This window comes from Meira miltonrushii, assembly GCF_003144205.1.
Source record: "Meira miltonrushii strain MCA 3882 unplaced genomic scaffold FA14scaffold_5, whole genome shotgun sequence".
Classification (NCBI taxonomy): domain Eukaryota; kingdom Fungi; phylum Basidiomycota; class Exobasidiomycetes; order Exobasidiales; family Brachybasidiaceae; genus Meira; species Meira miltonrushii.
This window is the reverse complement of record NW_020289947.1, coordinates 254,725-265,381: the sequence shown is the minus strand read 5'-3', so window position 1 is coordinate 265,381 and position 10,657 is coordinate 254,725. Positions and strand designations below refer to the sequence as shown.

The 10,657-nt window shown below is 44.6% G+C and overlaps 2 protein-coding genes across 2 annotated transcripts; both read left to right on the top strand.

The window, feature by feature from the left end:
- Window positions 1-801: 801 nt before the first annotated feature.
- FA14DRAFT_162285 (uncharacterized protein) lies at window positions 802-6,876 on the top strand. Its single transcript, XM_025499515.1, has one exon. The coding sequence runs from the start codon at window positions 1,075-1,077 to the stop codon at window positions 6,781-6,783; it is 5,709 nt and encodes a 1,902-aa protein (XP_025352268.1). The 5' UTR covers window positions 802-1,074; the 3' UTR covers window positions 6,784-6,876.
- A 454-nt stretch (window positions 6,877-7,330) lies between these two features.
- On the top strand, window positions 7,331-9,979 carry FA14DRAFT_150079 (uncharacterized protein; the record flags this gene model as incomplete). The annotated part of the gene is made up of 3 exons (XM_025497423.1): window positions 7,331-7,733; window positions 7,794-9,005; window positions 9,162-9,979. The coding sequence occupies 3 exons, from the start codon at window positions 7,331-7,333 to the stop codon at window positions 9,956-9,958; spliced, it is 2,412 nt and encodes an 803-aa protein (XP_025352267.1). The 3' UTR covers window positions 9,959-9,979.
- Window positions 9,980-10,657: the final 678 nt, after the last annotated feature.

Below are 10,657 nucleotides of genomic sequence, written 5' to 3'. Positions count from 1 at the left end.
TGCCGTTTTTGTATTGAATGCGCTGCGCAGCGCAAGCCCAGCCTACGATACATTAATACTCCCTCTTTTGCCAAGCTGGATTGATTGCATCTTTGCTCCTTTCATCCAAAGTATCATCTGGCAGCATTTATCTGGCATATTTCAATCATAAAATTAAACAATACTTTCATGATCAACGTACTCCACCACTCAACACTGAAAGCACTGATTAATTCAACAACAGGCTTTAGCGTATAGATTGTGATTAGAGTGGTTCCTTTGTTCGTAGAGTATAAATAGACATGCTTCTCATAAGCTGGGGCGGTTCATTTGAATATTGTCATATGTCAAAATCGAAACAGCCAGCTAAAGTCTTTTCCAAAGCATTCCATCCGCAAGAGTCTTAACGATTGGCGCAATAAATGTTCAAATTAGGTGCCGAAGTTTTCAGTCCGTCAAGGGAATCATTCATTTTATCCACATCATCATTGTGACTTTATCATAGGGGTTGTTTCTCATGCTGGAAGTATGTGTGTGTGTGTAAGACCAGATTCAGACTAAACTAGGGCCTAGTTTATCATGCAATAGGATGTATAAGGTGCATCTCGTTGCATACTCGAATGTTTATACCCTCAAAGGCAGTGTTGTCGTGGGGTGTGGTGTGGTGTGGTGTTTTCTCACATGCGTTTAAAACAAAGCGCGTTTTCAATCCCATTTCTCCGCCTTTAAACAGAAAGAACAGCGCGTACGGATTTCCTGGCTCTTAAAATTAAGGCTTTTTTTATTAAATAAGAAAAAAAAGAAACACTTTCTTTTTCTGCACGTTTGTCATGCTCAACCTAAAACATATCTCATTTCCATTTCATCACCTCGACACCTAATCGACAGCAGTTACTACTTTCAAACCTTTGGAGATCGAAAGAAAGATTGTGGCATGCGTAATCTTTGAATGGCAACCTCTGCCTAGCAAAAAAACAGAGACATTCCATTACCGACTCCATTTCAAAACAACACAAACAATGAGCAGTCAATAAGATACACAATTGGAATATTGAAGCATAGATGGTATACGCAGGAACGCAAACGAACAACAAGATGTTCATGCCAAATCCTAGGGAAGAATCGGACGAGGATCATCATTCCGCTGAGCCAAGTCCATCTTCGTTTACCAGTCCATTGGACACATTTGCAGCAATGACAGCTGCAATGGTGATGCAACAACAACAATTTCAACAGCAACAGCAACAATATCTTGCCTCTGCTCAAGATGAACAGCAATACATGACCAACAATGAAGAAACAAACGATGCTCCCAGCAATATCTCTCGAAATGGATCTTCAGCTAGGATGAATGCTATCGCCAAACTCAAACGAGCAGCATCACAACGGGAAATGCGAAATAAATCGCCAGGTCCTAACCTTGATGATCAATCTTTCAGCACAACTCCAGAACCACAGTTTTTACATCCGATGAACGACATAAATGGGCCCTATTCTCAATCTTCACATAGTGCAATTCCATACGATTTCAGTGACGCAGGTCATACGGGAATAGATACATTGCCAGCAGCAAATGCAAGTTCTGCCGGTCATTTCACGCCATCACCCTTGCCAGATGGACGAAATCTATCACCATTCGGATTCGAGAGAGCTGCTGGAGCTTCTTCTTCTTTAGGCGTCAATGGTGTACAAAGGAGCCGTTCGCGGAATGAAGGTGGTGGAAGATCTCCATTGCCATCGCTTGAGCAGCTTCGGGCCAGAATTCTACAAGAGAGAGCCGCGGCCGGTTTGGCTCGAAGTGCAAGTACCAGTGCAGCGAGTGCCGCGGCAAGGCAATATGCCTTGGACAAATTGCTCGGAAGTAGTGGTCGTGAAGGTGCGGTAAGTCCAGTAAGTGATACGGCCGAAGATCAAGAAGAGGAGGAAAAGAGAATGTCTGTACACAAAACGGAAAGGAAGATGATGCTCAGACGAAGTAGAACAATTGGCGGACTGAGTGCAGCTGCTGAAGCACAACGAAAAGCAGCATTCGTTGAAGCGTTGGACAAAGGCATTCCTGATGAGAAACGCGACACACGGAGAAGTTCACGCAGGTTTGCACATGCACCACCAGGTGCGAGCGAATCAAGATCCAACTTTGAGCCTGATGAAGCTTCTTATCAACAATTACCGATCCCAGGTCCATCACAAGAACGTCAAATAATACGAACAGAAATGTTACGTAAATTGTCTACCCGCCGCGGTGCTCGATCGCCTGGGAACGTTTTAGATGAAAATTCAAATGAAACCGATGAGCAAATCCGAACGAGGGCAAATTTAAATGCAAGTCCTTCATCAAAAATGCTGCTTAATATGACACCCTCTCCTGCAAAGCCGGCATCTGCAACTCTTTATCCCACACCCCCTTCTTCGGCCCCTTTGAAAAGTTGGCGTGGTGCTGGAACTCCTTCTCCTAATATGCAAACACGTTTATTAACGGTACCGCAAAGTGGAAGTGGCTCGCTTGCACGGTCGCCGTCTTCACATTCATCGACTGCTGGAATGCATGAAGATGAAAGAAATAGGGCCAGTGAAATGGCTCGATTCTTTGGAGAGGAGGCATTCGAGTATGAAAGACTATTAGAATTGGGATATACGACAGATGATGCTTACGAGCGTGTGGCAAGTGCAAGAAGCTATCGAACGAACAGTGTCATGGACGCAAGCAGTACCGCAATGTCACCTCGTTCTGCTCAAGGCGAATGGGGAGATAGCAGTACTGCTCATGCAATGCCTACAGCACCATTCTTTGCCTCATCTGCCAAGGATGAAGAACGAAAGGGATTCGACACTCTCGAAGACACTGCTCTGGAGCCAATTCACCCAGCCACCAAAGAGGATCAAACAGCCGATCGTACTGAGGATGCAGGATTTGGGGGCGACAACATTGCCAATTTACCAGTCAACGTGTCTCCCATTCATGCATCTCAGCCGAACACAATTACAATCAGTCAGGATGAGTGGGTATCGAAGCACCCATCAGAAGCGAGTATTCCACTAGGCTTTGACACGAGTATGGTCGATGACAGCAATTTCAAATCAAACACAGTGTTTGCTGATCATGATCGATTCCCCACAAATGCATCAAGACCAAGCTTAACAGCATACCCTGATAGCGTCGCGAATGCGTCCAGGACAAGCGAATCATCAGAAAAGCGAGAGAGCGATTCCAACAGCAGATCAGGACGGAAAAATAGTCGACCATCTATCGCACCGATCTCCACACCCAATACAAAGCAAACGAGAACCGAAAGAATTGAAGACTTACTCACGCCTGGATTTTTGGCTGAAGTTGGTAATCCATTGGACTATTCAGCTTCTCCTATTGATACTCCTGATCAAGTAAAGAAGGATCCATTTGAAAGTGTCTCGCGTGGAGGTGATGCTGGTGGCGTGAGCGCAGAAGATAGCAGTAGCAGTGACGACAGCGAACCTGACGAAGGTGCTGAAAATAGTGCAGATTATTTGCAGCACGTTGACAGGATGACACGCAAATTGGAAAAGTTCACCAAAAAGTCAAAAAGGTCACAACGTGATGATGCAGTTCAACAATCCAGTGCAGCACAAGTTCGAGCTGCTGCTGAAGACTCCGCTAGGGAATTGCCTGCAAAGACAGAGCAAAGTCCAGCAGCAAAGCCTTGGAAAATCGAAAAAGGATACGATCATGTTGCCTACAGAGGGCTCGGAAAAGATGAAGCGACTTTAACCAGATCTACATCATACAAGGATAGGAATGTAGGTGTAAGTCCCAAGGCTGCACCTAATGCAGCACTAGGTCCCAAGGTAGCACCTCACACAGGTCTTGGACCTCTGAAGATGCCGGATCCCAATCATGTTTCGCCTTCTCACTATATGACCAACGACAAATTGGCACCTTTCCCTGGCTTATTGACACAACAGCAAAAGAGTGATCATGGTGACGCGAAGCGAATTCCTTCAGTGAAGAGAAAGCCTTCACCTTTGGTCAATCCTCCGAAAGGGCCTCTACCTAGACCGCCTACAGCTGAAAAGATTGAAAAGCCAAACGAGGACTTGACAAACGAAAGCTCAATTTCTGTTGCAACTATTGATGCGAACGAGATGAACAATTCAGCTCAGAAAGAGACATTCTTTTCGACATTGCGAAGGAAAGCTTCAAATGCGGCAGCTCGGAAAGGTTCACCATCTCCTTCTCCAGCTGCCAACAATGGACAGACGGACAAGGAAGGACGACCTTCAAGTCCTACAAAGAAGTTCACCTCATTCCTAACGCGAAAGATTTCTCAAAAGGCGTTCAATGGAGCTACGTCCCACAAACGTGATGGATCGATAGCGCAAAAGGGGGAAGCAAAGGCAGTCAATGAACCTTCAGGGGACTCTACGCCCTTTGGCAGCTACAACTCTTCCCCTAACGAGAAAGGCAGCCCAGTCAACCAGAGTAAATTGATCTTACAAAATGAACAAAGCAGCAAGCCAGCATTGTCGAATGGAAAGCATGGTCATACACCATCAGCATCTGCGATCAATCCGGCCATTAGCAGAATTGGTGGAATCAGTGCTAATCATTCACGTAATGCAAGTGTTAGTTCAACGATGACAAATCAACAAGTTGATGACCCTACTCTCGTCTTGGATCCAGGTCATGCTATCTCGCCTCCCTTTATCACTCCGCCAGCTGCTTTGGCACCTGCAACGGCAGCCGTTTTGCATCGATACAGTCGCATGTTGACAGCTCCGAATGAGTCCTCCAACCTGCCCGACATTCCAGGCTTGAATGCAAAGAATCTCGATGATCCTCCTCGTCGGTACATCATGTCTGCTCCGATGTTGCAAGTCGTTACCTCGAGTACAGTCAAAGATCGATTCGTATTCTTATTCTCCGACTTGATCTTATTGGCCAAGCCGATGCGACCTCCAACGAAAGAGACTGATGCCAGCGCCCTGCCAACGCTTGCTTGGACTTTCTCAGTAAAGAGTATTCTACCCTTGAACGAAGTCAAGTTGACTCTACCCAAATTGGAAAGACGTCAAAATGCTACACAAACACCTCTCATGGCCCAGTTTGTTGCTCAATTCAAGACGAATCCCAAAGAAGCATTCAAAAGTGTAATTTCGCAAACAAGCTTGCCAAATGATATCACAACGATGGCTAAATTGCTTCATCAGACACCAGAATTGGATAAAGCAGAATTGAGCAAGTATTTATTCAGCTCCGATCAAGAGAATGCTCAAGTGATGCGTGCTTTTGTCTATCAAGAAAAGTTTGCAGGTGTTTCGATCGAGTCTGCTTTGCGTTCGCTTTTGCTTGAATTACGATTCCCATCCAAGCGTGAAGAATTACAAGAGATGTTATCCGTCTTTGCCCGTCAATGGACGGAAACGAATCGCGAATTGATCAAAAGTACGTTCACGTCCAAATTGGCTGTTGAATTGGTGACTGCAATCATGACATTAAATGATGCATTACACTCGCATGAGGTGCAAACGCCAGGTTATTATTCTGAACCAAATGCCAAATTGGACAGTGAGGAATTTATCAAGAAGTTCCGAGCTGCTGATCCAGGTCTTGTTCTATCCGATAGGACTTTGCTTCGAATTTACAGCAGCGTCAGTGCTGATGCCATCCAACAAGCCATGCTACCTGAAGGAGAAGAGGGTGAACGTAACGTAGCACGTATTTTGGCTCCAGGTATTCCGATGCGAATCGTTTATGGAGTTTGGAGTGAACCGATCAAAATTGCAATCCCTCGCGCTGATCCTGGCTTGAGTGTGCGTATTTACGGTCAAGGATTGCAATTTTCACCACAAATCTTATCATTTGAGAATGGTCATATTCAAGAATTCAAAGTGACAAGCAAGAGTTTAGGTGTTCATTCGATCATCTTTGTACGTGCAGGCAAGAATGCACGCAATTATACCTCTACCCCACGTGAGGTTGGAGAAGATTTCCCATTACCACGATCGATCAATATTTCTGTTCAAAGGGCGTTCATGCAACATTGCTTTACCGTTACACATTCAGCAGAGAGGAGGTTTATGATGAGCGTGGAAGATGATGCGAAACGAAAAGCATGGTTACGTGGAATCAAAGAACGTTTAGATCATGTTCAACGTCAAAAGAAGAACGTAAATAATAACATGAGTGCCAGTGCTGATTCTTTGGCAATGCATGTTCTCAAGGAAACATTGATCAAGCCAGATGTTCCGGTTAGCATTTTGCAAAGAAGTGCAAGTACGGCAAGTCCTTTGAATGGAGGTATGAGTAACGCAAAGACTCACTTTACTTCAGCTGCTGCTGCAACTACTTTGGGACGTGCTCCTTCTGATTCGAGAGCATTGCTTCATCCTTTGCACGGAATAGGATCTGCTGCTCTGGGTAATCGTGGCTTGGACGGTACAAAAGGTGGTGGTCTTGGATTGGGAAATGGATTCCCTTCATCTCTAAACAACAATGTCAGTCGACAAGAATCAATTAGTAAACACTATTATGGCGCCAAAGGACCAGGACATTCGGAGAGGGATCTTTTGGATCAAACACAATTGGCACGATCACCACTTTCTGCTGGCACAACTTCTAGCTCAAGTCCATCTACTCGTTCAAACGGTCAAGATTTGGATAGAAGTGTTTCTGCTTCTACAAATACGACAGCAACAAGTGTTTCACCAACAAGAACTCCAATCGAGAGTTTAACGGGAGAAGAATTAATCTTGACCGTAAAGCAAAATTCGCTACTTTCGCTCGTTATTGCACATGCTCAATCCAATTCAACAGCAAAGAATATTTGAGAAGCCTGATTGATTGGATGATTTTTCCCACAATTTCTCTACATTGTATAATACATTCATATTTATGGCACAAACAAATGACAACAATGAAACTTAAGTTAAGTGAGTGAGCGAGGAATTGTGGGCCATGTGTGAATTGTTTGGCACTAAAAACTCAAAAGCCGGCCGCATAATCAATCACACATTAATGAACCGTGCATTACGCCTGAGTATAATAACTCAAGTTCCTGAAAAGGCGTGTGCTCATATTTGTTCTTAGTAAGGTCATTCATCAATAAAAGTCGGAGAGTAGATCTCGATGGAAAGTGGGTTTGAGTTGTGATTGACGTACTCTTTCTTCATCATCACAAGCCTCACCAAGTCTCGATCAGGGGCACGTGTCGATCACCTTTTTTCGGTTCAAAGGAGTCGGAGATAAGTGATTTTCCCACAAAGTAACAGCCTTCAGACGACCAACTTCCATCAGCAACAGACTTTCATGGCGTTTCGCACTTGATCAAACAACTCTCCCTTACTTTTCATTCCCCATTCGAGTATGTCGGTCGAAATGTCTTATTCAACAAGTGATCAACGTAGTCCAATCACTGCAATAGCCGGAACTTCAGCAGCAGCAGCTTTGGTCAGTGGATCGATAAATTCACCAAACACTGTTCATCCATCTGAATGGTCATTGCAACAAGTTCTACAATGGCTACACACCTTACAACCCACAAGCATTGCCAATCAACATGCAAACAAGTTTCGCGAACACGGAATCGAAGGTGATATTTTGTTGGAATTGGATACGGAAGCCCTAGGTGATATGGGCATAACGTCTATTGGACATCGATTGGCAATCCTGCGTGGAGTGTATGAGCTGAAGAAGAGATGGAACATCGAACTTGAACCGGATTCATGGAGACCAGACGTTCAATCTATCTCTGAAGGACGTGTGAATAATAGCGCTTTAAGTGCATATTCATTCTTGTCATCTTCTTCCAATGGAATCTCTTCTGCCACGCCACAAGCAGCTATCGCTGATCTTGTTCGAGCTTTATATGAGCGTGATGAACGACTTTGGACGCTCGAGCAAGAAGTAGCCAGGTTGTACGATTGGCTGGTACGCTATACAGACGATTCGACACATTCCGCCAAAACGATTGAAGCTCTGCGACCTTATCTACCTCCGTCAAAGCCGCCGTCAAATCTTTCTTACATCGCTCAAACCTATCTTCGAGAGAGAAGATCTTTCACCTCCGCTTCTGGTAACGGTAATGGAGGCTTGCAAGTGCATGGAAATTATACCACCGGACCAGGTACAGATGCAGATGGTTCAGGATCCTCATCTGGAAGAGGCAGTAAAACACCAATGACCGCTACTGGATTCCGAAGCGTTCATGATACCAATCAAACTCATTCACCTTATGGATCCGCACCCGGAAATGCTTCTCAAACAGGTTTCAGCCCGACTACCAGTACACCAGGCGCAACGCCAACAAATGCACACCCTCCTATCTCGATTGCAAATGATGCCAGTAAAGCCAACCCGTTAGTGACTACAACCTTTGTTCCGGGAAGCGCTGGAGGATTATCGGCTTCCTCGAGCGGTACATTAAGCGGATCATTATTACAAGCCTCTCCTCCAAGTGCTCTTGGCAGTACGATAGCTAATAACAGTAACGCAACACCAGCTTCACTCACTGTCAATGCCGCCGGATCATCGATTTCGCCATCTTCGCCATTCAGCGTCGGAAGTAATGACGGCAGAAAGGAAAAGAACGCAGATAGTGCTGGACTTCTCAACACGAGCGGAACGAGTGGCAGTGCTGGATCGAGTAAAGCGACTGGTACTGGTAGTAGCGGTAGTGGTAGCGGTGGCAGTGCGGCTGATACACCTTACAAATCATTCCGAGTAACTTTGGACGATCCATGCTACAAGGTGCTACCTGCCGCACTCAAAAAGTACAAGATCGATGACGATTGGCGACAATATGCTTTGTTTATCTGTTATGGAAGTACGGAACGTTGTTTGAGCTACGATGAAAAGCCTTTGCTTTTGTTCCAAAAGCTGAAGGAGAACAAGCAGAGCCCGGTGTTTATGTTGAGACATATCAGAGACGTCAAATCACCAATTGCTATCGCAAGTGCAAAAGCAGCTGCACGCAAGACATCTACTTCGAATGGCTCCGGTTCCACCAACGGAGAGAATGAGGCTGCAGGAAAGTCATCTTCTTCCAAATCCGGTGTTAGCAAGGTTGCAGATGCTGTTGCCAAATTTGGAGGAACGACGGGCGGAAAAGACGGGGGTGGAAGTGATGCAGGAGGCGGCGGCAGTGGAGATAAAGGACAAGATTCGGGTGCTTTCATTGATTCTGTTCCTGGACAACCGCGTTTGACAGGACCTGCTGCTCATTTGATCGATGGTAAAACGACTGACGGAGGTGGACGCGGAGCAGCAAGTGCGGCAAGTGCTTCTGGATCGGATACTTATGCGATCGCAATTTATCCTTATGTTTCAGAAAGAGAAGATGAATTTGATGTGGCAGTTGGAGATACGTTTATCGTCAAATCCAAAGCCAAAGGATGGTGGGTCGTTCAACGTGATGCACGTGCAAAAGGACATCCTATCGTTGAAGGAGTCGTGCGTAATTTAGATGGAACGCCTAGAAATGGCGGTGAGATTAAGAGTGGTTGGGTACCTGCTGGATGTTTGTTAGAGACCCGCCAGCCGCTGTCTTCGATTGTAAGTCTGCCTCAAGGTGAAGGTGGAGACGCATTGGCAGCTCAAGTTCTCCATAGTCCGACATCACCCAAAACACCTCAAGCAGGATCTAGGATGGAAGATGGACAAGCGAAAGAATTGGCTTCGATAATGGCAAGTGTTCCTATTCCGCCTTCTTTGATCACGAGTACGAGTACGCCGGGAATTTTATTAATGGATTACAATAATAACGATGAAAAGCTTCACCTCAAAAAAGATCAAAGGTTACGTGTTTTCAAGAGGTATAATCATTGGTCTTATTGTGTTGAAGAAGGTGGATCACATACACGTGCATGGTTACCAAGTTGGTATATCGGTAAAGTAGGAGGATCATCAAGAAACGGAAGTTCTTCGTCTAGTAGAGCAGCAGCACAATCTGCAACGTCTGGCAGTGGTTCTGCAAGTGGAAATAATACCGTTCCTTTGACGATATGAACTATGTTGGCCTTTTTTTTTATAATACCATTACCTTTTGCAAGCCTGCATACTTTTTTTCATATTCACATACCGATCTCCTTCGTAGCATATATTCACATTTACCTTATTTGCACCGGTTTCTCATCATTCTTGACTGCCTGTAATTGCCAATTATTATCAACGTGGAACGCAGTCTTGATCACATTGTTAGTAGAAAATGTTTCGAGGAAAAGCAATCGTGTGTCCGAGAATTGTGCCGGGAAGATGATGTGTGAGATGTGTTTCAAGTAGGTTGAAGACAATGTCAAGCACACTCGAACATCACTCAGATTGAGACGACATGTGCTGAATAATGTATCATTCCTTGTTTTAAACATTTTTTGGGTAAACAACCATAACAATTTAATTTCATTCAACACTATACATTCTCTAGATGAGTGTGACAAGAAAATGGATTTGCTCTCTGATATCACCACAACCGCCTTTTTTGCCTGATGATATGGTGAAATATCGACTTTAAACATTTCAGATGTACTTTATCGTCATTAGGCAGTATAAATATAATCAATGTTTATTTTAAAATTTCGAATAATTATTGATCTGAAGAGCATACATGCAAATCCATTCTGTTTAAAAGAAGTGCTGCTCAAACGTTGCTAGCAATCGATCCAAGTTTCATCTAAAGACTGCTATAAGAAGCGGTTGGAGAAGCCACTT

Bases quoted from the DNA above. Each gene is read 5' to 3' on its own strand.
- FA14DRAFT_162285 (XM_025499515.1), top strand. From the start codon at position 1,075: ATGTTCATGCCAAATCCTAGGGAAGAATCGGACGAGGATCATCATTCC.